Raw genomic sequence first — 25,018 nt, 5'->3', positions numbered from 1 at the left:
TGAGAAGGGCCCCTGGGGTTGTGTCAGCTCTACCCCGAACTTCTCTGCTCTCAAGTTTTCAACTCACAGCGCGTCTCTGGCCATGAGAAGCCAGGCTTGGTCTATCTTGGAGCATGAGATGAGAAGAACAGTGACAAGCCCATTGGTTTTGGCACGTGTCATCAATCTTCAAAAAAAGACACTGCTTTCTATCACCTGAAATCCAAATTCTTCTCCCTTGTGTTTCTGTGGACAGAGACTTTGCAGGGTCCCACGTGCCAAACTCAATGGCTGACAGTCTCAGTGAGGAAGATCTCGGGTCCATAAAAGGAAGAGCTTTTTCTGCCTGACCTGTGATGGCGCAGTGTTTAGAGTGTCGACCTGGAACACCGAGGTCACCGGTTCAAAGCCCCAGGCTTGCCCAGTCAAGGCACATAGGAGAAGCACTACTACAGATTGATGCTTCCTGCTTCCCTCTCCTCTCTCTCTCTCTCTCTCTCTCTCTCTCTCTCTCTCTCTCTCTCTCTGTCTTCTCTTGCTCTAAAATCAACAAAAAATAAAAGCTTTGAAAGAAAGAGTTTTCTAGTGAATAGAGCTCTCTAAAGAGGAGATGAGCTGTCCGGGGAGGTGCTGAGGCCCCTCTCATTATGAGGATCCGGTCATGAGGCAAAGGCTCGCCTAGGTCAAGGTGAGGCCCATGGGCCAGGGGCGTCAGCAGCACTCAGGAGCAGGTCAGAAATGCGATTCTCACCTCATCCCCGCAGGGTCACGCTCTCGGGGAGGGACCAGGAATCTGAGTTTGAACAAGCGCCCCATGTGATCCTCATGAGCATTAATGGTGGCAAAGCACTGCTCGAGGCCACCTCCAAGGTCTTCTCTCACACAGAGATGACACAAACTGCCTTCATCCAACTGCCAATGATTCATAATGTGTGTCATCTTCAGAACGGGGTTTGAGGGCCATTCGCATGAACAACAAAGCCGTACTGAGATTAATGGGGTGAGGGGGACACACTGGTGTGACCAAAGCAACCAATGAGCTGCAAATATTTTAGCCCATTCATCGCTCATATGCCAGTGACACTGTACATTATTACTGGGTCCAGTGAGTCACTAAAACAAGCCGGGACTGGCTTCTGCTGAAATATTAGTGAGAAGACTTGGCTAGAATTATTGACTTGAAGTCAAAAGTGAACAGAAAGATCTTTGTATTTAAATATTCTAGAACTCAGGTGTACTTCAAATTGGTCCAGCTTTCTCTCTCCCTGACCCTACCCACTTGGCCAGGACTCGAGTGATGTCTTGTCTCGTCCCATCCCCCAAATGGCCCAAAGCCCGGCAGTGCGGAGGGCAGGGTGTGGTGGTTGGCCCTGGCCAGTTCTGATGTGTTGCTTTGTCTCCAGGCATAAAGAAGCCCAAGGTTTCCGGGAGCTTAGTTCCACATGCAAACAAACAGAGCAGGTGGGCGCCCGAGCCTGCACCGTCCCTCCAGCCCCGCAGAAAGTTGGCACGGTTTGAAAACCACTGAGTGCCGGCAGGGGGGCTAGTGACAGGGACACAGTGTGACAAGGATCATTTCTTGAGTAATTTTCACCTGCCAGCTGTGCACTGAAGACCTCTCGCTCCATCCTCCCCATAGCCCTGGAGACCGGCACAATCAACACTTGTTGTCACTTTGCAGGTGAGGACACTGAAGCTTAGGGCGCACCATTGATCCTGAGGTCACCTCATAGGAAAGGATGATGTCTGGAATGCAACCCAGGTGGTCTGACCACCAGTCGCTCGCTCTACGGTATATCTGAGGCCTGGGTTCAAGTCCTGGCCATACTAAAGATTGCTCCAAAACCCTGTTCCTCTCTAGGGCTCAGTTTCCCCATTTCTACAAGCATGCGAGTGGCCCCTGAGTATCTTCCAGGTCCATGTGTAGGCGTAGCTTACTGGACTTGTAGTGACTGAGGGCCGGTTCGGCCGAGGACTGTGAGATGCGGGAGGAAGGTGGGACTCCAGGATGGCAAATGTTGGTGTGTGCACCCTTGTCCGGCTCCCTGGGGGCTAACTCCTGACTCAGACCTCCGCTCTCTACCCTGAGGTGGGCCATGGGTCAAAGTTACAGTGTGTGTGGCCTGGGGATGATTGCGTGGTTGGGTGGGTGGGTGGATGGATGGATGGATGGTGAATGGATGATGTATGGATGGATGAATGGGTGGGTGAGTGGGTGGATGGATGGATGGATGAATGAGTGGATGGATGGGTGGATGGATGATGGATGGATGGATGGATGGATGGATATATAGTTGGGTAGATGGTTAAGTAGGTAGATGTATGGTGCCCTTTCCCTGGTTCAGACTGCCCCCCGCCCCCCGCCCATTCCAGCTGAGGACAGTGGAGTCACACATCTTCCAAGCACAGAGCTCTCACGCACCAAGCTGGGAAGTGTGAACATTTGCAATTCATTTCAGGCGCCCCGTGGCCTTGGACGCCTGCTAAGGAAACTCTGTCCTGTCCTAGATACAATCTGGAAGAAATAAGCGAAACTCTTGTTTTTCTCCTGGGCCAGTCTATAAAAATAATTAGAGACAGGGCACAAGAATGTCCTACATGAAGTCCCTCCCCAGCGACCGGGGGACTTGCGCAAACGTGGGCCATGGCTTCTGTTGACGTGTGTCTGCCTGGGAGGTCTCTCCAGTGCAACATTCCTGCCCTGCCCCACGTTGCTCCCCCAGCAGGGGCGAGACCTCCTCCAAGGACCTCGGCACAGAGAAGCCAGCAGGCGCAGCTCCCGTCTTTAACACCCCGTCCCTGCAGACAACTCAGATTCTGCTCTGGCCAAGTGACAAACCAGGCAGGGCAGGCTCTGTCCTTCTGGCGAAGGCTGTAGGGGACATATCTCAGAGTGTCCCTTCCCGGGCCAGCAGCCGTGAGGCTCACACATCTTCTGTTCTTACACCCGCAGAGGGCAAGAAAGCCGTGCTCCCAATGCCTGAGGAAGCGCAGGGAGGCTGGTCGAGGCTGGGCTGGGCTCCCGCACCTCTGTGCCTCGGCCCAGGCTGTTCCTCCTAATGAAAACCTCTCCCTTCCGCCCTGTCTCTACCGGATCCTGTCCTTAGAGACCTAGCCTAGATGCCACCTTCTCCACGGTCTTCATGGACCCTCTTAGTTGAAGGAACTTCCTTCTTCCACTAATGTGACCTCTCACATTTCTGTGACCACGAGGCCCTCATGGGATGAACCACCTGCTATACTGAAACAAGAGACACACACACATACAGACCCTGTGACCAAAACGCAGATCCCACGGGGCAGTTCTGACTTTACACTGTCTGCCATGCAGTTATTACCTAGCCTGCTTTGTTTTTAAAAAATCGTTTGTGGAGACCCACTAAATGGACTTAATGACAGTTTCATAACCCACAGTTTGTTCTTCTGCCAAAGTGCAACCTGACTACCTGATGTGAAATTGTCTCCCAAGTAAAGGTAAGTGTAAAAAAGCCCCTTGGCTGGGTAGCTCAGTTGGTTAGAGCATCATCCTGACATGCCAAGGTTGCGAGTTGTATCCCCAGTCAGGGCACATACAAGACTCAACCAATGAATGCGTGAATAACTGGAACAAGTCGATGTCTCTCTCCTCTCTTTCTTCCTTCCTCTTTTCTAAAAATCAATAAAAAATGTTTTAAAGCAAGATATGTAATAGCGTGTCACCATTTATATTTACTCAGTAATGTGTATTAATAGTTTGTGACTATTAATGTTTATTTAAAGGGGGTCACACATATATGTCTGGATAGAGAATCAAGAAACTAATGACATCGGTTGACCCCCACCTGTCTATAATACACATGGACTCTAAAGCAACTGAAGAAAGAGTTTGTCTTTTTATTCTTTGCCTCACTAGTCCTGGCATCAAGCTTGGCTCATAGTAGGTGTCCATAAATGTTTAATTAGTTAGACTGAATTCAATAGAACATTTATGGAAGGTCCAAAAATTTATTTACTCACCCACTATTTTTCTTTTCTTCGTACCTTCTCTCATTAATCTTTCAATAAATATTTACTGAAGACCCGCCATGCACCAGATGCTGGGGTAGTGGTGGTCCTAGCTGGGCTCTGCTCTCTTCCAGAGTTCCTCCCTGACTTACACTCTATCTGGGCTCTTCCTTGGGACAGACACTGTGTCTCTGACATGCTCCCTGAGAGAGTTCATCTCCGTGGGCTGCTGTCCCCTGCCTCTACCCTTGCTCTCAGTGGCATGACCAAGAGCTCGAGGTGTACCAGAGAGAATCCCGACACACCCCACTTTCCAACAGCATTGTTTATCTAATGAATCTTCTCACACACTCATGCCTACTTGAGGGCTGCCTTGTGACTCCCAGTGAACCCACCCCGGCGTGGAATCCCCTCCCACCAGACTGATCTTGGCCACCAGGACAATAACAAAGATGCAAGCAGAGACCGGAAGGGACACTCTGCACATCAGAGCATGTCTGCTCAGAACACACACTTGGAACTCGGCCACCATGCTCGGAGAAGCCCAAGCCACATGCAGAGGCTATGTGGAAACAACACAAAGTGCTCCGGTTGACAGTGCCAGTTGAGGTTCCTGCCAGTACCAAATGTCATCGTGTCCGCCATCTGGTACAAGCCAGCCTCGTCATGCTCCCTGTTCGGTACACCCAGGCAACATCACATAGAGTAGAAGAACCACCCAGCTGATCCCACTCAACCCACAAAATCGAGGGCAATAATAGAATGACGGGTATTTTAAATGGTTGGAGTGTCTTTGTTACCCGGCTATAGCTAACCAAAGCACTAGGAAAAACAGCTCCCAGCTACATCCTCTGTAATGCAGTCCAGTTTCACATGGATCCCATCTGTCCAAATGGGGTGGCTCTCCTTGTGATAACCCTCGGCCTAAGAATCAACAGGGGCTATGACCTGAGGTTACTCCACCCAAGGGGTTGGCTGGATGGGGAGGTGACAGGTTCAGCATGCCAGCTCTGGCCAGGCCCTCCTAAGTTATCTAACTCCCCACTCTTCTCTCCAGGAAGCCTTGACCCTTGGAGGCACTCAGCACTGTGTCAGAGGAATTGCAAAGCCCCAGGGCACGTAGATATATATCTTCTGGAACATTCTTTTTTTACTGAAAGATTCATAAAGGGGAACGACTGGTTTTATAGTAAAGCAATGGTTATGTTCCAAAGTAGGAGGGAACATTTGCATAAAGTTTTGGGTCAAAATTTAAGTTATAGCAAACATGATGTCAATAGGTTGCTTTTAGTGGCAGGGTTCCAAAAGGCTTTTCCCTAAGGCCCTTGGGTGTTCCCATTCCCAGGTATCTTAAGGGAGCTCTGATGGGAAAGTGTGGGCCCCCTGGTCCACACCCTGCTGCTGTTGGAACCTGGGTTTGGGGCAGGGAAGGGACTGCCCCAGGTCTCCCAGGGAGACAGTGGGGGAGTTGGGAGCCCACCCGGGCTCTGTGCATCCAGTGATACTTTTTCTTTTCACCAGCTAACAGCTACAGCTAGAAAAAAAAATTAAATTATTTCTTTTAGGCCCATCTCCCAATGGACAGAGAAGCAGGGCGTTACCTTGCCTGACGTTTTCACCCCTTTCCAGAGGCTGAAGAACAGGATGACCACAACGAGCATCAGGCAGAGCAGGAGCTGCCACTGCGGCAGGCCGATGTCGTGGATCCCGCCGCTCTCGTGAAGGTGCAGGACGCCGCGCCTGCCAGGGCAGGGGAGGGGCCGTCGGTCAGCGCGAGCGGATGACCAAGGCCTTGACCTCAGGCCAGTCCCCGAAGGTGTGAGGGGTTGGAGACGGATCTGGGCGGCGGGGCCACAGTCCAGCATCCTCCGGGACGGCTGTCTGCATCGCGGCCCATGCCTAGGACCGCCCTCCCCAGAGCCAAGTCACCAGGGGGGAGACTTCCCACTCAGGGCTGCTTCTCCAACGGTAACAAAAATCTCCTGAGCATCTCCTGCCTGTGTGGTTCTGGGGTGGGTGGCGAGTAAGAGGAAAGTTCCTGTCCTCACAGTCTAGAACAGAAGGGCTCAACAGGAGTGGGGGGGGACTTCACCGCCCCCCCCCCCGGTGACATTGCAACATTTGGCAATGTCTGGGATGTCTCGGATTGTCACCCTTGGGGAGGGGTTGGTGTTACTGGCATCTAGAGAATAAAGACTAGGGACATCCTACGATGCGTGGGACAGCCTCCGGCAACAAAGGGTGATCTGGTTCCAAACTCCCATGTTGCTGAGGTTACGAATCCCTGGTCCAGAGACTGAGACAAGAGATAACATGTCCCCTCTTTGGGAATAGCTGCTAAAGTTGCAGGTATGCACATCTTGTGCCTTCGCAATTCCGCTCCTGGGCGTTTACCCAATAGAAATGTGGACATTTGTTCCCTAAAAAACATGTTCTAGAATGTCCATGGCAGTGTTATTCACAATAACCCAACTGTAAGACACTCAACTAGATAAATTTTGATACAGGCATGAAATGGAATGCTCCACAGCAATACGAGCTCTATGGATGAATCCCTCACACATAATTTCATGAGAAAGAAGTCAAAACCAGAAAGAGTGCTTCCTGTCCGGTTCCATTCACATGAAGTACAACAACAGGAGATGCTAACCTGAGGAGCTGGCAGTCAGGAAAGGGGCACCCCGGGGGTAGTGGGGACAGTGACGGGGAGGGGACACAGTGGGGACTTTCGGACACCAGTCAGTTATGTTTTTCCGTCTGGGTGTTTGTGACACGGCTGTGTTCAGTGCGTGACATCTGTTGATCTGTCACTTAATGACATTCACTTCTCTGTGCTATGTTATCCTTCCACAAAAACAAACAGTAAATATTCGTGGGGTTTGGGAATATCAGGGCCCTCCAATGATCTACCGTGAACAGTAGGGAAGAGAACTGTAAACAAAGTAACAGTTGCTTATGAGAAGCTAGAAAGTTTGTTAGGATCTAACCAAGGTCCAAAAGAGGCCAACTGATAAACTCTTAGGCAAGGTCCCAGGGGTGGGAGGTTCCCACCCCAATTCCACACCCTTGTGTAATAAAGCAGAGGCCCTCCCCCCCCCCCGAAGGCAGGAACTGCATGTGAGGGGTTCCCCACTACTCCCTCTTCCTGCCTGGTGGGGGTTTCTGTCCTAGCACTGGAGGTATTAAACCCACAATTACAGTGACATCTGACAAGGGTTGGGATGACCAGGGAGCTGCACAGCATCCAGAACCGGTTCTGCCCAGTCCTCTGCCCCTCACATCACAGAGGCTGCAGTTGCTGCAACCTTCCCAACACCCTTCCAGCCCCAGCTCCACTGTCATCACCTCCTCTGGGAGGCCCCCATGATCACTCCTGATACAAATCTGCTAACGCCTTCCGTTCTGTGGCCCTTGGCTCATTTCCCGAGCAGGGCCTGCTCCCGCAAGGTCAGGGCCGCCTGCGCCCGAGGCTCTCCCGGGATGAGGAAGGAGATTTCTAACAACCTTTCTTGCTAGAAAAAAAATGAGCCCAGGATGACAGGGGAACCGAGCAGGGAAGAGGGTCAGTCTACCTCTCTTGCTTCTCTGAGCAACTCCTCTCTTGACTTGTCAACCCCTCGTCCTTCCCATCTGGTCCTCTCCTACTGTCCAGGGCGACTGTCCACTCCCCGTGTGGAAGCCTCACTTCCTGAGCCTCAATGTACGGGGCCGGCTCTCAGCCAGGGGTCCGACCCGAAGGCGCCTGGGGAATCCGTCCGTACCGGTGTTAACGGCAAACGTGGCTTAGTACAGCGTGCGTCCCTGGCCTGCTTTCACCCGAAAGGACACGTTGGTGGCAATATTTTACACGCTGCATTGGATACACTCAAGGATAGTCATTGTCTCCCTTCCCCCTTCCTCTCTCTCTCTCATCCCTTCTCTTCCCTCCTTTCATACCCACATCCCCAAAGAGAAATACGAGGTCAGGACAATGTAATTTGGAAGTCTATCCACAAGAACAGAGTTCTCACTGGAAGTCTTTTAAAGAAAAAATGACTGATATCTGGGTCCTGCTGTCAACCAATTGAATTAGAAGCCTTGGGGGACGGGGCCTGGGCACCAGCATCTCTTAATTCCACAGGCAGGAGGGAGGGAGGCGGTTCCGGGCAGTCACGGCCGAGACCCGTCAGACCAGAGGCCCGCCCTGCTGACAGGTTTACTTTAGAGCAAACTGAAGCCTTCCAGAAACTGCCTTGACTTTCCTGGCAAAATAAAATAGGTTTTCTGTTCCAAAGTGGGGGAGAAGGGGCCAAAGAGGCTCGTGAAAAGTGGGCTTGAACTATTTTGGAAGCTTGGGTGTCAGCTGAACCCACAGACCCAAAGGCAGAGGGCTGCCCTTGGTGGGAAGCGTGCATCAGACCCCGGGAGATTCTAGACTTGTGAGGAAAACGCACACCCAAGCCTGAAACTAGCTCATCCTTGGGTGGGAGTTGAAATTTGTCCCCGTTGGCCCGGCCCCCAGTTACAGTGTGGCCCAAATCCTGGCACCGATTCCATAAACCCTTCCTGTGCATCGCTGGTGCCAGGCGGGACGCTGGTGCCAGGCGGGGCTCTGACATGGCTATGGACAAGCTGGTAGTGGCTCCAGCCACGGGAAGCTCCCAGGCCAGAGCTCAATCGCTGGTGCAGGAGTTTGGAGGTAATAGGTGTAATTGTAACCATCCAAGTCAGTGATCAATGCTGATGATAATGACTATAATTGGACAATAATACAAGTAGAAAATCCAGGCCAAGGAAATGACCAGGTGTGAGATGGGGTACTTGCTATCTCGGAATACACTCTTAGATGCCTGGAACTTGTTTTAGAAATAAAATAAGGTCTCTAAAATCAAGTGTCTGAACTGGGAGGGAGGAAGATGGTTTGTTCGATTTGGGTCTATATAGAAAGGAACCCATGTACGGAGATTTACTATGGCAGGGAGGCTGCTGAGAAGGCCACAGTGAATACCTTACTGGGGAAAGTGAGTTTGAAACAAGGTCATAAAAATACAGAGTTAAGAAACTGGAAACTCTGCAAAGCAAAATTTAGTCTGGGACACTCCCCATTTTGGGCTTTTTTCCTCCTCACTCACGTGGCTCTCACAAAGGGGAACTCACAGAATAGGAGACAGTGCCTAGGACCCAGGAAACACCTGACAAATGGATACTGTAACTATTATGACTGAGTCCCCGCTTTCCAGAGCAGCAGGCATCTGCAAGGAGCTAAGGAGTGCCCAGAGAACTGCCCCAGGGAGTCAGCCGGGTGGGCTCCGTGGAGGAGGGGGCCTTCTCTGCTGGCCTGTGGGAGCACAGGTGAGTTGGGAGGTGGTGCACTGGTGTGGTCCAGGGAGAGATGGGGAGAGGGAGATGTGGACAGGCATACTAGTCTGCAAGTGAGCATTCATGAATGACTGAGCAGAACTGTGTGGGGGAGCAAGACCCCCCAAAGACCCTCATCCCTTCTCCTAGATGGACCCCCTCCCCGCAGCCCCCAGGCCAGATGTTATGACTTTAAGTGACTCACCCTGCCTCAGTTTCCCCGTGCAGTCCATCTGTGTGTGTGGCCCCTACTAGTCCTATCTCTTGGTCAGCTTCCCCCACTCCCTCCCTCATGGCTTCATCCCAGGCCACACCCACATTCTCTTCCTCTAGGACTACTGAAAAGCCCCCACTGCCCCATGACACGACCCCGGGCTCTTCGCTCCATCTGCCCCTTAAGAAGCATCTGAAGCTCTGTCCGAGCCTTGTCCCTCGCCTGCCCTGAAGACCTCAGGACCTCTGTATCACCTAAGACAGTGGTTCTCGCTGGGGGCAACGCTGCCCTGCTTCCCGGGGACGTGTGGCAACGTCCGGAGCCCCCGCCCCCAACATAAAATTATCCAGCCGCAAATGTCAAAAGTCTGGCGGTTGTGAAATCCTGGTCCAAAGCACAAATACGTAAGCCTTTCAGAATCTGAGGCCCCGAGTCCAGTGTCCCCTGCCTCACCACACCCTGCCCGTGGCTCTGGCAGCAGACAGACGGTTGTCATTCCCTAATCACATGAAGTTCTTGTCGCCCCCGGCCTTGGAACCCTGTTGCTTCCTGCCTAGCACACTGGTTCTCAACCGCCAGCCCACGGTCGGTCTGCCAGAAATTTCGAGCTGGTCCGCGAAAGAGTTACCCACCCTGATGTATGAAGACGAAGGACCCAATGATCCCAGTCAGATTTGCTTATGCTCAGGGTGATTTCCGCCCTAGCGGTCCCTGAAATCATTCTCCTACTTTCACCAGCCCACAGGTATAAAAAGGTTGCAAACCACTGGCCTACAACACACTTCCCAGCCCAATTTGTCTGCTTGGCAAATTTCTCATCCTGCTTGTCTCAACTAAAAAATGATGTACTGGCTTAGGCCTCTTTCCTCTGGGGAGAGAGAGAGAAAGAGAGAGAGAGAGAGAGAGAGAGAGAGAGAAAGAGAGAGAGAGAGAGAGAGAGAGAGAGAAAGAGAGAGAGAGAGAGAGAGAGAGAGAGAGAGAGAGAGAGAGAGAAACATATCTATAAAAACAGAGAACCAGCCCTGGCCGGTTGGCTCAGGGGTAGAGTGTCGGCCTGGCGTGCGGGAGACCCAGGTTTGATTCCCGGCCAGGGCACATAGGAGAAGCACCTATTTGCTTCTCCACCCCCCCCCCCTCCTTCCTCTCTGTCTCTCTCTTCCCCTCCCGCAGCCAAGGCTCCATTGGAGCAAAGATGGCCCGGGTGCTGGGGATGGCTCCTTGGCCTCTGCCCCAGGCGCTAGAGTGGCTCTGGTCACAGCAGAGCGACGCCCTGGAGGGGCAGAGCATCGCCCCCTGGTGGGCAGAGCGTAGCCCCTGGTGGGCGTGCCGGGTGGATCCCAGTCGGGCGCATGTGGGAGTCTGTCTGACTGTCTCTCCCCGTTTCCAGCTTCAGAAAAAAACAACAACAACAAAAAAACAGAGAACCAGAATCAGGTACTGAGCCCATCTGACTTAGTTCTGCTTGTTCCCATTGCTTTACGGGCAAAGCGTGGAATGCCTCTAGCGTCCAGTCCCATAGCTGACTGCCCCCTAACAGACCCAGGGGCCCCCCATGTGCAGGCGAAGTCTGCCTGCAGGGCGGCAGCGGGTGTTGAGAGATTGCCTGGGTGGAAAGGCCAGACTCCCCGAGCGGATTCCCGGGAAAAGGAATGCAACCCAGCCTCCTCTCCCCGGCAGGCTGGGGCTTGGGGGCTAGCGCACATCGCTTGTGGTTGCCGGCATTTTCCAGAAACTTAACACAATCATCGTGGAGCGCACGTTCCAGGCTTTCCGAAGTCCGCGGGCCAAACGGGCTTCCTTCCTCACTTGGCACTGAGCGCAGGGAGCTGGCGGTAGGGTGGAGGGGGCAGTTCTCTTCCCCACCGGGATCGGGCAGGGGGACAGGTTCTCCACCGCCAGGGCGTGTGCACCAAGGGTGCCCCTTCTACAGATAAAGTTACAGGCCATTAGGGTTTCTTTCTTTCACGCTGCTGGCCGTTTGGCTTCAGGCCCGGGGCCTGAGGAGAACAGCGGTTCTGTTCCCTTGAACAATATGTGCGATCCAGCAGCTTAAATGAGTACAAGATGGCGACAGCCCTGGCCAGCAGGCTCTGAGGAAAGAGCCGCGGCTCAGCTCTCCAGGGCTGGCACGCGGAGTCCTGCTTGCGGGGTCCCCAGACTGCGACGGGGCGCAGAAGCATTTGGATAGCGGGGCCGTGCGTCATTGAAAGAAACCCCCAGAAGCAGCTCAGGACTCGGGGACTTCGAAGCCCTCGAAAGCAGGGTTCAGGTGAGAAGGAGATGCATGGGATGGACTCCTGCTGCCCGGAGGGAGACAGACCCGTGTCTGGGGGCAGAGCCCGGACTCAGACAACCTGGGTTCTCATCCCAGCTCCGCCTCTTACCTAAAAACCGAGGCGCCATGTTCCGATCTGTAAAATTGGAATCATTTCCACCAACACAAACTGCAAAAACTAAACGGGACTTGGCTGGGTGACTAGGAAGCTTGGGCGAGGGGAGGCTTCGAGGGGAGCGGAGGGAGCTCTGTCGAGGAGAGAGCTGCTAGGCTGAGCCTAGGCTTCTGCTCCCCGCCCCAGCCCCAGCCCCTCCTGCCCGGGGTTTGAGGACGTCCTCTTTGCCCACTACATCCTGCTCACAGCTGAGCCTAGAGAAAGTTTAGGGCTGTAATGAAAGTAAGCAGTGTCTCAAAACCCAATTCACTCCCCCCTCCTGCTGGGCGTCTCTGCTGGGGCAGACCTGCTGCTCATTAAGACGTCAGAGGAGGAATCAGACAATCACTAGACTAGAGGTGAGGCTATCGCTTTCCATTCTGATGTGTAAGGACAAGGGTTGCCAAGAGCCAGAGGAGAAATCAGGCCTTTCCCTCTACCGGGGGGAGGACACGGGTGCCAGTGCGGAACCAACGACGTGTATGAGCAGCACCGTCTCCGCCTGGTCCAAACCACACTCATAAACTGGGAAGGCCCAAAGCCTCTACCCCAAGCTCTCCAAAGGTTCTGGGATTTTCTGTGGCAACATTTCTCGAGAGAAAACAAGGGGAGGCTGTGGATTTTCTGGGACGTGGCACTGTGGGATGCCAGCCTGACCCCAGCAAGAATCTCATGCGGCCTCAGATGGGACAGCGCAGTGGCCAAGCCAGGGGCTCTCAAACTGGATTGGTGAATAGAATCTTGGAGGGACCATTAATTCAAGTCCCCCTGGCTGACTTCATCCGTGCTCAGGACATCTCCTCATAGGGGTCCTCCCTGATTACCTTTGCTCCCACAATCGATCATTTTCCACCACCTCCCTGGTTTGAGTTTCTCACCAGCACTTCCACTCCCTACAACGTGTTTTATTTCCTGAATGGCACGTCCGCTCTCTAAAACATTCCCGCTTCATTACCTGTTTGCTGGGGTGTCGTCTCCCCACCCCCCACTCCCCTGCACCAGAACACAGGCTCCGCCAGCTGCCTTGTGCACGGCTGTGTCCTCAACTCCCAGCCCGGGGTCCGTACACGCGACACACAGTGACCGGACCAGCGTGCCCCCCTCCTCCCCTGGGGTGTTCCTGGGCGTCTGGCTTGGGTCCTGGCCAGCACAGGTCTCAGGGCCGGTGCGAACAGGAAGACGGGTGCAGGACTTACTCATAAAACTCCGCCGCCGGGGTGAACTTGTACTTGGAGTACTTGGTGTGGTTGCCCAGCATGGAGGCGTTGAGGAGCTTGGGGTCGGTGCAGTTGGGGCTGTTCCAGGCGTGGCCGCAGTCGGTCCAGGGCAGGCGGAAGGTGAAGGAGGAGAAGAGGTAGTAGAGGGACCAGGCGATGATGACGTTGTAGTAGAAGCCCACGTAGAGGGCGATGAGGATCACCGCGTAGCCGACGCCTGGGTGGGGGGCGGTGGGGTTGAGCAGGGCTTCCCCAGGCCCAGCCCAGAGCCAGCTCTCCTGGGGGGTGAAGCCAGCCACTGCCCTGCCCAACCCACACCTTCCTTTTTATGCAGCAGACTGTCAGGACTCCACCTCCGTCTCCTGAGCACCCGCCATCCCTCTGCCCGAGGACTTTCTCTTGCCACTGGAGGCCCCTCTGCCCATGAATTAGGCAGGTCAGGCATGCCGGGACCTTGCTGTCCCCAGGGAACAGCAGGATCAGGCACTAGAGCATCCCTGCCCCTCCACCCCTGGCCCACGGTGGAACCGGCTTCTGGCTGCCTCCTCTTTGTGAGCCCCCACCGTGTTTCCTGGCTGCCTCCTCTTTGTGAGCCCCCACCGTGTTTCCTGGCTGCCTCCTCTTTGTTATCCCCCTACCGTGTTTCCCGGGATCACCTCTCCCATGACTCCTTGCACTGAAACCCTTGTCTCAGGACCTGCTTCGGGGGAACCCCAACCCAGCTCCCGCTGATCAGAACTTCAGCCCCCTGGTGTTCTCTGGCTCCTGTTCTCATCCATCGGCTTTGTGAGCCAACCTCCTCTTCCGGGATGGAGCAGGAGCTCCTTTAGGGCTAATTCTGCGGCTTTTGCCTACGGTAGCCGTATTTTTTGCCTGCTCGGCGTTGCTTTAAGAGAGCAGCAGCAGGTGTTCTTATCACGTAAGGTTTGAAGGAGGCGGATGCTTCACTTCCTTCATGGAGCTGTAGACACATGACTCAGGCCTGGCCAATCAGGGCTCTGCTTCCTCGTAGCCACAGTGACTGGTGTAGATGAGCATATGACTCAAGTAAAACCAGTAAGAGTCCTTTCTGGGACCTTAAATAAATGTCTGATAACATAAGAAGGGTTTTTTTTTTTAGTTTTTTTTAAATTTTATTTATTCATTTTAGAGAGGAGAGAGAGAGGGAGAGAGAGAGACAGAGAGAGAGGAGAGAGAGAGACAGGGGGGAGGAGCTGGAAGCATCAACTCCCATATGTGCCTTGACCAGGCAAGCGCAGGGTTTCGAACCGGCGACCTCAGCATTTCCAGGTTGAAGCTTTATCCACTGCGCCACCACAGGTCAGGCCAAGGTTTTGTTTTATTTTATCATTGTTAAACTTGGTAGGATTGACTCTTGTTGCTGATGGCTGGCTTTGCTATAGCATCTGAGGAAAATATGCCCAAGACTGATGCCAACATGGATGAAAACAGACTTCAGAAGGAAGGGCCGGGTGAGAGTCCAGATAACATTAGTCTGGAACCTGGAGCAAACGGTACCTGAAGCCAGCCAGAAATTTCTGGGCCTCACTATATCAGAAGCCAATAAATTCTCTTTTATCTTCAAACCACTTCAAGTAGGATTTCTGGAGATAAAAAATAATTCCTAACTAATACATTAATGTCTTAGCAGCCTTTTGTGCCAGCCTTTATCTACTACGGGACCAAGTGCATCGGAGGTACTCAGGGGACACAAGTCCGCTGAGAAGAGGCTCAGAAGAGCCACACTGGTGCTCAGTGCCATCTGGGCCCAGCTCCCTAAACAGTGCTCAGGAGGTGCTAATTCTTAGTCCGTGCCTTGCTCACAATTCTAGACGGGCCAAGAAAGGGCAGGGGCAATGGCCACTTCCTCCAGATGTGCCCTAAGTTCCAAATGCAAGCAGGTTTCCTCTTATATCCCAGCTGCAATCAATTAGTTGTGGCTGTTGTATTAAGGATTGTTAGGCAGCTTGCTGGCTGAGCTCGGAAAGGTCTGTGATCAATTCATCATGTCTGCCACGGGAGCAAGTGAGGGGAGACTGGTGGTATGCGTGCTGAGTACCCCTGACGCTTCTGTATTTCCCTACAGGCAGCAGACACCCTCTGGTCACTCAGCTGCAGAGCCTGGACTGGGAAGTCGGGTTTCCAGACCTTCTAGGCTACAGCTACTTGGGAAACACCAAATGCTCTCTCCATGTCACTTCGAATGGTGGATGCGCTTGAATCCCCCAAGAAAGCTGGTCTACCTCAGATCCCAAAGGTGGGCTCTGAGACCCATGCTTAACCTTTGACTCCCCCAGACTCATCCCTCACCTTTGAAGAGCGGGCAGATCTTCCACACTGTGGCCGCCCCTTCCCGATTGTACTGGCCCAGAGCCAGCTCCATGTAGAAGAGAGGCATCCCGGCGATGATGAGGAATAGTGTATACGGGATCAGGAAGGCACCTGGAGGACAGAGAGGCGGAGTGTGACCCCCCGGACCCCTGCCCAGCCTGGGCCTGCCCTGCAGAGCGCTGGGGTCCACGTCAACCAAAGCTGTGAGGGTCCTCCCTCCTCCGATCATCCGCCACCTCCCGGTGGGTAGTGTGGTAGGTAAACAGCAGACGCGGAACAATCCGTGCGAATAATCATCACAGTAATAGGAAGACTCGTAGGAGTAGCAGTAGTAATCGTAACGATGAGGTTCTGTGATCCAAGTTAGTACAACGTGGGTTAAACAAATGGATACAGCCTTGCTGGGTCCCCCAGCCCTCGACCACAGGCACACACTGAGAAGCACCAGGAGGAGTCCGCACCGAACTTACCTAGACACAGACCTCTCCTTTCCTGACCCCTCTCTCTGGGGAAGGCAAATGGCCCACACCCTTCCTTGTATAGGTAAGAACATTGAGACCAGAGAGGGAGGGACAGTGAGTGCCCAAAGTGACACATGATTGAGTTTCTCATTTTGCTCATATCTCAATCTTCCTAATGTCACATGGGCTTTCCCAAACAGTCTCACTGGAGTCTTCTTAGTCTCACAACATAAGCAGACAGGGTCCTACGTCCCCCTGGGGGAAACTGAGGGCAGAGAAAGACCTCATCTGTCCTGTTTGCACCCCTGGTAAGGGACAGAAGGAGGATTCGAATGAGGGCAGTTGAAGGAAAACAGATGTTGGAATAAAGAAGCCAGAGGTTCAAGTCTGTGGCCAGCGAAGGTGCCCACTCAGAGCATCGCAGAGACTAGAGGAGGCCCTGAGCCATGGGCAGCGACTGATCCCGGGGAGAGTGCCTGGCGGAATTAGACACATCTGAGTGCCAGAGATCATTCTCGGTGTGCCCAGCAGCCTGGGGGAGCTTAGCGGACGCTGACTGTGCAAAGTGACTCACTGGGACACATGCCCATCAGCCGGGCCACGGGCCTGACCAATGCAGAAGGCCAGCTCCTTTTTCTGACGTGGCCAGATGTGGCCAGGTCAGATGTATACTCTTCCCGCCGTTGGCCTTTGGCTGAGACGCCGTAACCTTGGAAACCAAACACTCTCTGGCCTGTCCACACCAGGGAAGTGCAGAAATGGGAAATAGTTCACAATGGCAACGTTAGCAAGATAATGTCCCCTGCTGTGTTCTGGGGGACTTCGCATACAATGTCTCATTCAAACTTCACAACAACCTGGACATGCAAAGGTTCATACCACCTCCACTTGACAGATGTGAAAACTGAGGCTCCAAGCTCGCCGAGAGCCGTGGCCCTCACCTGACACCCAGAGTGGAATTCCCCCAGCTCCTCAGACTGTCAGTTCTCCACTTCCTTCCCAGGAAAGACACGTCTACTGGGGACAAAGGATGAAGTGTTGTCCCCAGGGCTCTGAGACCCGGTTCTCCCTGGAGCAGGAGAGGGACGGGCAGGGTGGGCAGTGGGGAGGATACCACTGGGAAGTGAGCTCGGCCTGTGTATCCGGCAGGGCTCTGGGCTCCGGACACCTGGGAGCCCATCTGCCCTCCCCAGAGATCGCCTGATGTAGCGTCTGCTACACTCATTCTACAGAGGAGGGAACTGAGGAGGAATTGTGTGTCGTGACCACGCTCACCCAGCGGGTAAGTGATGGATCTGGGATTCAGACCCAGGAATGCCGGAGCTCCAGAGCCCTGCTCAGTGTATTCTGCAGATTCCAGAATATTCCAGCCTAGATGAAAGGCAGGGTCTCCCTCTCCACGTTTCCTGCCTTCACTGTCCACCCCTTTCTCTCTCCCACACGGAGAGGGCTGGTCTGGTGCCTGAACCACCTCTGCCCGAGCTGCTGGCGGTGACGGGGGGTGAGGGTTGTGAAGCTGGTGATGCTAACGGAGGTAGGCGGCGGTGGCGGCGGTGGGCTTGGTGAAAACAACAAGGACCATTCATGGAGCATCAGTACCTGCCAAGCCACACACGTAAGCTCTGACATCATTATTCATCTGGAAACATCCCCGAGAGATCATTACCGCTAATCCCCCTTAGCTGATGAAAGCCAGGCTGAGAAAGGTCAAGGTGCTTGTCCAAACTAGTAAGGATGCAGGTTGGCTTCCAACCTGGATCTGTCTGAGCCCCGTTCTGCTTTATGGCCGCCTCATTACGCCCGCTGGGGGCCTGGAGCCAGGATGTAGGAAAAATACATGGATTGAACTGTCTAAGGGGCCAGACGTTGGAAGTCAGTGGCCCAGGAGACTGCGGGGAAGGGAGAGCCAGGAGTCGCAGCTCAGGTCTTGGCACTGGGGCCAGGCCACGTTCTTTCCACAAGGAAGGAAGAAAAAGCCAACATCAGCCAATTAACCAGGCGTCTCACAACGGTCAGTTTTCTCAGCCCTGAAACTCTGGGGAGCACGGCCAACGGGTTTGTAAATGGTTCCAGCTGAAGTGCATCCCTCGTGTGCCGGCCGGTAGTCCCAGCCAAGGCAGGGAAACGACAGGTCTGCACAAGCCTGAGGCCCTCCTCTCCGAGGGCATGTGGGCCGGCCAAGGCTCCAGGTGGAAACGGGCCGAGAACGCGCGAGGATGATGAAACGGCCAAGTATGAATGGAAACCAGAAAGCTGCCCGGCAGCCCGTGGGTCTGTTTCTGGACAAGGACACCGAGCAGCAAGCTGGCCCACGCCCCCTTGCAGAAAGATCTGGAGGAAGCCCGGGGCAGAGCTGAGAGTCAGAAAGGGGCTTCAGGGCTGACAGGTCAGCTGAGGATGCCTCTCTCGGAAACAGCCCTGCAGCAGCTCCCGGGAAACTGAGGCTGGACTGCAGGCTCACTCTCTAGAGGTGACTGCCTTGCAAGGCCTGTAGCTGCCACTTCCCACCGCCCTGCTGTAGGCCCCGCGTGGGGGTGCCTGCCGCCACCAGCCTCACCCGGGGCCTGAGAGCCGACAGACTCTATCCTGGCTCTCTGGGTGCTCGGCTGTGCAGGTGCCGGGTGACCGAGAGGAACACAGGGTGGGTGCAGGTGCCGGGTGACCGAGAGGAACACAGGGTGGGCGCAGGAGCCGGGTGACCGAGAGGAACATGGCCTGGGCACAGGTGCCGGGTGACCGAGAGGAACACAGGCTGGGCGCGGGAGCCGGGTGACCGAGAGGAACACAGGCTGGGCACAGGAGCCGGGTGACCGAGAGGAACACAGGGTGGGCACAGGAGCCGGGTGACCGAGAGGAACACAGGGTGGGCACAGGAGCCGGGTGACCGAGAGGAACACAGGCTGGGCACAGGTGCCGGGTGACCGAGAGGAACACAGGGTGGGCACAGGAGCCGGGTGACCGAGAGGAACACAGGCTGGGCGCGGGAGCCGGGTGACCGAGAGGAACACAGGGTGGGCACAGGTGCCGGGTGACCGAGAGGAACATGGCCTGGGCACAGGAGCCGGGTGACCGAGAGGAACATGGCCTGGGCACAGGTGCCGGGTGACCGAGAGGAACATGGCCTGGGCACAGGTGCCGGGTGACCGAGAGGAACACAGGGTGGGCGCAGGTGCCAGGTGACCGAGAGGAACACAGGCTGGGCACAGACCCCCCAGAGAGTCTCAGCTCCTGGGAGTCCCCAACACGCAGACAAGTGCATGAATGCACACCTGTACCTACTCATGCCCAAGGACACATACTTCTGCACACTGACATGCTCACATAAATGCACGAGGAAAACAGCTGCTAACTGTGACAAGGACTCTGACTGGTGACCTCTGGATGAATTCAGTAAGGACAGAGTCTGCCCATCACCTCTAGTCCAGCACACACTGCCTGAACCCCACTATAAGCGAGGAACCCTCCTGGTCACAGAGGGCTTCTGGCATCCTCTGTGCAAATGCCGAGCCCCCAGGAAGGGAAGCCCACTGGTTTCCAAGTTCTGGGTGGGGTGTGCTGGAGCAGACCCTAGGTGGGTGAGGAGGACCCCAGGAAAGGGGCGGGAATGCCTGCAGGAGGGGGCGCAGCAGGAGGCAGTATGGCCCAGGCTGGGGGGAGCTGAGGGGAGCAGGAGAGGTGTGGCCAGGGAGGGGCTGCAGGCAGAGGAGGAGGGTCCCCTGAGACCTCGCCGGACCAGCTCCCCAGACTGTCGAGGGCCTGGCTCCACACACTGAACTCCAGCCACACCCCGATGTGCTGAGGACGAAACCCCACAGAACCGGGCTCTTGCTTCCCGTACCTTTCACCCAAGTCCCCACAAAATCTCGGTCGGTGCCCAGGGGAGCTGGGTCTGTCCCTCCTCCCCAGACCTCCCCAGGGCACAGTGAATGTCAAGTGCAGAGGACAGTAAGACAACAATGGAGGACACAGCTGCTCCCAGCAGGCCGGCGGGGCCCCTGCGGGCCGGGGCCACGGGCACACACTGAGGTCCACACTGCACGTGTCCACAGAATTCAAGAGGACACATCAGGCTGCAGCTGCTCGTGAGACACGGGCTATCGTCCTCCCTTGGTAACTAGACCTTTGCAGTGGTGGCAGGGTCAAGTCCAAGCTTGGAGCCCTCAGCTCTCGCTGCTCTGCCCTGGAAAGTGGTAAGCACAGGGGAGCCCCGTTTTCCCCACCTCAGCCCAGGCCAAGCCGGCCAGGACTCCTGTGCCCTCACGTCTGAGCTCGGTGCACAGTCTGCAGACAGCGGCCCGGCCTCCCCTCAGGCTGGGGTGGAGCCAGTGTCCCATCCAGTCCGTGTTACAGAAGGGGGGACCAGGTGAAAGGCCCACACAGACCCAGTGGGGGTGGGGGGCCCGGGCAGGACTCCCGAAGCCCCATCACCCGCAGCGTGACTGGGGGTGGGAGGCAGTGTTCCGGGTGGGCAGGCCTGCTCAGCCCTGACCCCAGTGAGGAGAGGAGGGGGACAGAACGGGGCTCTCCACAACCCAGGGCAGGGCCCCCGTGACATAATGAGAAAGATGTTTATTTGTTCTCTGCGTTACCGACACAGAACTCCTGAAATCCTTCTCATCTCCCGAGTGATGGGGATAATGAAAGCGTCTGACGCAGAGCCCCTAAATTCCTTGGAATCGAAGTGAAGTCACTTGGTGGGCTCCTGGGTGACGATTAGTCACCAGAAAGACCAGGCCACAGTGAGAAGTTAGGAGCTGTCAGCTGCCCCCCCCCCCCCCCCCCCCGCCTCACATCCTGTGGGGACAGAGCAGGGCTGACGACAGAGTTAGTACTTGGCCAGGCCTCGGTGACGGGGCCGCCACACCCCCCCCTTCCCCGAACTGCAGAGTTTGGAGAACGCCCAGGTGGGTGAACACGCTCAGGCGCCAGCAGTTGGCGCAGCCCAGCTCCCTGGGAGCAGCAGCTCCCGTGCCTTGGGTTCTTCCAGACCTCGCCCTATGCACCTCTGTATCTGGCTGCTCACCTGCAACCTTTCTAACAAACAGGTGAACGTGAACACGTGTTTCCCGGGGTTCCTTGAGCTGTTGGAGCAAATGACCGAATCTGAGGACAGGATGGTGGAGAGTTCTGACTGACAGCTGGTTAGTCAGAAGCACAGGTGACAACGTGGGGTCTGGTACCGCCGCCCCCACTTGACTGGGACCAGCCAGGAGCCTCCACACAAGTTCCTGCTGCTCTAAGAAGGAACGCCACACAGAAGGACAGCTGGCGTGTCTGGACCCCCCACACCCCTCCTCTAAGGAGGGCAATGGGGTGGGACCCGGGGAAATGAGTGTTGGGGCCACCCTTCTGCGGGTGACAACCCCCCCTCTGCTGTCGACTTTGCAGGGTCTGCACCAGATTTTGATTAATAAAGTGGGGCTTCCCCTATGGCTGTTCGAAGGTTCTGCTCTCCCACCTCCTCTGTCCTGGTCTCTTTAAAAGAAACAAACTAGAAGGAGTCTGGGACGCTCAGAATTACATGACAGGAAAACACAACCCACAAAGAACAGAGGAGGACCTCACCTCCCTCGTTTGGGATGTAATACCTCCAGTAATAAGATCTACACCGACATTAACTTTTAGGTCATTTACCACAGACTATGGGCTCCCTAAAGGTAAGCAAGAATTACCTTTTGCTCATCTTGATGTTCCTGGCATGTGATGGGCACTTTGTAAATGCTTTTTTGGTTAAATAAGTGGATGCCAGCCATGACTTACACACAGCTGATGAGAGCCCTGGGTCCTCCACTCATGCTTAGGCCAGGTGACCGAGAGGAACGCAAGCCAGGAACACCTCCCAGAGAGTCTCAGTGACCTAATCCCTACTTAGGAAGTTGGACTGGGGACCGCAGGGCAGGGTATAACATTCATCGCTGTGAAATCCTGTCTTGCTGGACACGGCCCCTATGTAGATCTTCCGGCCAGCTCAGAGTAATGGGCCAAATCATGCTGATGACCTCAGCCCAAACGTCTCCACTTCAGCCCCCAGTGAGTGCCTCCTTCCTGCAAACTTGTCAGCCGAAATGTCACACCCGCTGGCTGGCTCATGGACATCTGAGCTGAACTTGGCTTCCCAAGCTTAGGGTGTAGACAGCACCCTTAGAGCCAGGCCAGATGTGCGGGCACGAAGTTTGCCAACTCCTGCCCTCTGTCCCAGCCACCCCCTCCTAACCCAGCCTCAAAGACCCAGCTATTGTGGCCAAGGGAGTCCCTCAAGGGTCGTGGGTACCTCAGCTCTAGAGCTTACCTGGAGAAGGGGGGACCCCATTTGGGACCCAGAGGCACATGGGACCCCACTTGGGTGCCATGACTGTGAGGAGAATGTTAAGCCCCTTCTCCAGGGGAGGAAACCACAGGGAGACAAGGTCAGCTGCTGGAACACAGAGCGACACCCAGGTCTCTCCATTCTCCAGTCCCCGGGCCCACGCGTGACTACTTCCATTGACTTCCCCTCATCAATTTCCTCTCAGAGTCAGCTCTGCTCCCTCCAAAACCAGGACCCTGAACTATTCCTGGGTCTAGCCTGCGGTCAGCAATCACTGACTAATAGCAATAACAGTAACGACTCCATTACTGAGCTCCTATGATGCGCTGGGCACTGTTTCAAGTGCTTTGCACACATTTTCTGTAACATCACGTCACCCTGCAGGAAGGTACAGCCATTCTCCTTTTATGCACAGGGAAACTGAGGTGCAGGGACCGCACTTTCTGGAAACGTCAGGCCTGAATTCAAACCCAGGACTGTCTGAACCCAAAGAGCTGCCTCAGCATGACACGTCTCAAATAGAAGCAGCCATTTGCAAAGGACCATTCACAGTGGCATCTCCCCCGGCAGGGAGGCAGCATGGGGCCCACTCCCTGGGAACCAGCACCCTGCCAGGCCCAAGAACACAGGTGCATCGGGGAGTCCGGAACCCTGGAAATGGCCTCACTGCCTGGCATCGCCTCCCGGTTTGAGAAGGTTCTGAATAAAGCCCTGGGATTTTCGAGACTGGCTTTCCCCACCGGAAGCCTCCCACACCCATGTACCCCAGCAGCTGGCCTATGGGCAGATGACCTTTCCCAACCCTTCGTTCAGGAGACATTAGCCAGGGGCCTAAACTATCAGCACCTTCATCGCTTCAAAACAGCCTCCGATCTGGGACAGCATGAAAGACTAGACTTGGAGGTCACCGTGTTAATTCTGGCACCAGAAGAACACACGGGCTGTCAAATAGCAGGGCAGAGGTGAGTCCTGGCTTGACAGAGCTTAGGGGTCACCTCAGCTTACCTCCCGCTGCAGCAGGGAACATGGGATCAGAGAAGGACTCTGCCATGCCCAGGGTAACAGAGCTGGGGTTCAAACTCCAGCCTTTTAGCTGCTTCCACAAAGCCGGGATCCCCATCCGCCAGCCCTCGGGCCCATCTCTGGGGCTAGCTTCAAAATGACTGGATGAGAACTGATGTACCAGGAGCAACCTGGAGGTCTCAGCAGGGATGGAGCCCAGAAGGGTCCCACTGGGCATCCCCCCGCGGGGTGAGGAGGGAGTTAGAAAAGGAGCTGCCTCCGACTCTGAGGTGGGGCTGACCTGCTGCGTTGCGCCGACCATGGACACCCTACAGAAATGGGAATTCATGGACACCCTACAGAAATGGGAATTCATGGACACCCTACAGAAATGGGAATTCATGGACACCCTACAGAAATGGGAATTCACTGGCAAGACTTCCCCGCCTCTGGTGTCCAGGTTCTCCGCGGCTGGGCCTCAACTTGCCTCTCCACCCTTATCTCTCCCAGCCTGCCCTTCAGCCCGCACTCACAGTCTCTCAGGTGACCCCACGTGCATTCTGGAACAACAAGCATATCTCCTTTTCTCCCTCCAGGCTTGTCCATCCCTCCGCATCCCAAGGAACTGAGCTCCACCGCAGCCCAGGGCCTCCAGTCTTCCCCAAGCAGCCCCTCCTCAGGCCTTGAGAGCCCTTGTCACCTCCCCCATCCCTTTCACAGGTTGTTATCATGACAATGTTGAGCGGAGCAGCAGTCGCCTGTAGAAGGCCATCCTCCGTGCCAGGTCCCCCAATCCTCCGTGCCAGGCTCCCCATGGGCACATTCAGTCCTCACAACAAGCCTCTGAGCTGAACACAGTTATTTCCATTTGACAGATGAGGAAACCGAGGCAAACAGAGTCACCCAAAGTCACACAGCTGGAAGTCAGAATCCAGGCTCCTGATCTCCCGGCTGCCAGACACTCCCTCTACCCCTACCCCACAGCGTATGTGCCTCACTTGTTAGCTACCACCAGGGGCTCTGCCATTTCTGGAGACGCACTAAGTCTCTGAGGGCTCAGGCCACTTCACGAAGGTGTTCGTTCCGCAGAAACTTCTTGGGCACCTTCTGCCACATTCCTAGGATCTACGCCTTATCTTGGGCATTAGAAATACAGGGATGAAAAACCACAGTCTCGGCTTTCCCGGTGCCCCAGCTTTCTCAGGAGACAGGCCCACGAAGAGGCAAATGACCAGACAACTTGGGGTGGGCTGTGTGCAGGGCTAGCAAGCCCAAGCGGGGAGGCTTCCGGACAACTTGGCTTAAAGGCCAGAACCATGGACAGATTTGCTCCGTTCTGTGCCCTAAGCACCTGCTATGTCGCCTTGCACAGAGCAGGCACTCCCTATCTGTGCTGGTGGCAATGGCCAGGTGCACACGCGGTGCTGGTGAAAGCTCCAGGTATCCATCTAGCTGATGAGTCCAACTGGCCATCTGGGACGCTTTCGGTTTCAACACTTAGTCTTAAAACAATGAAAATGACTGGTGGCGTGTGGCAATGGAGCCCCCAGGTGACTAGCGCTCTTGGCAGGCACACAGGGTGCTTAATCCCTGGGTGACCGCAGAAGAGCCTAGCTTTGGGCCTCACACTGAGAAGAACCTGTTCAATATCGCTGCTTATTGATGGAGCCTTCTGCTATCTCGCACCGGCAGTTTCCTATGGCCACTGAGGACATGCTGGATGGCACGGCCTACCTAGGGCCTCTTAGTCTGGCTGT

The 25,018-nt window shown here is 55.0% G+C and overlaps 1 protein-coding gene across 4 annotated transcripts in view; it reads right to left on the bottom strand.

Moving 5' to 3' along the window:
• SLC6A2 (solute carrier family 6 member 2) overlaps positions 1-25,018 on the bottom strand; it is a 58,646-nt gene that overhangs the window by 16,932 nt on the left and 16,696 nt on the right. For all 4 annotated transcript variants that reach the window (XM_066243595.1, XM_066243596.1, XM_066243598.1 and 1 more), the window contains exons 3-5: positions 15,471-15,602; positions 13,140-13,377; positions 5,565-5,703 (exon numbers count right to left, since the gene is read on the bottom strand). In XM_066243595.1, the coding sequence (XP_066099692.1) occupies positions 5,565-5,703; positions 13,140-13,377; positions 15,471-15,602 (509 nt within the window). The remainder of the gene's footprint in view (positions 1-5,564; positions 5,704-13,139; positions 13,378-15,470; positions 15,603-25,018) is intronic.

Source organism: Saccopteryx bilineata, chromosome 9 (genome assembly GCF_036850765.1).
Source record: "Saccopteryx bilineata isolate mSacBil1 chromosome 9, mSacBil1_pri_phased_curated, whole genome shotgun sequence".
Classification (NCBI taxonomy): domain Eukaryota; kingdom Metazoa; phylum Chordata; class Mammalia; order Chiroptera; family Emballonuridae; genus Saccopteryx; species Saccopteryx bilineata.
This window is presented reverse-complemented; position numbering and strand designations above follow the sequence as displayed.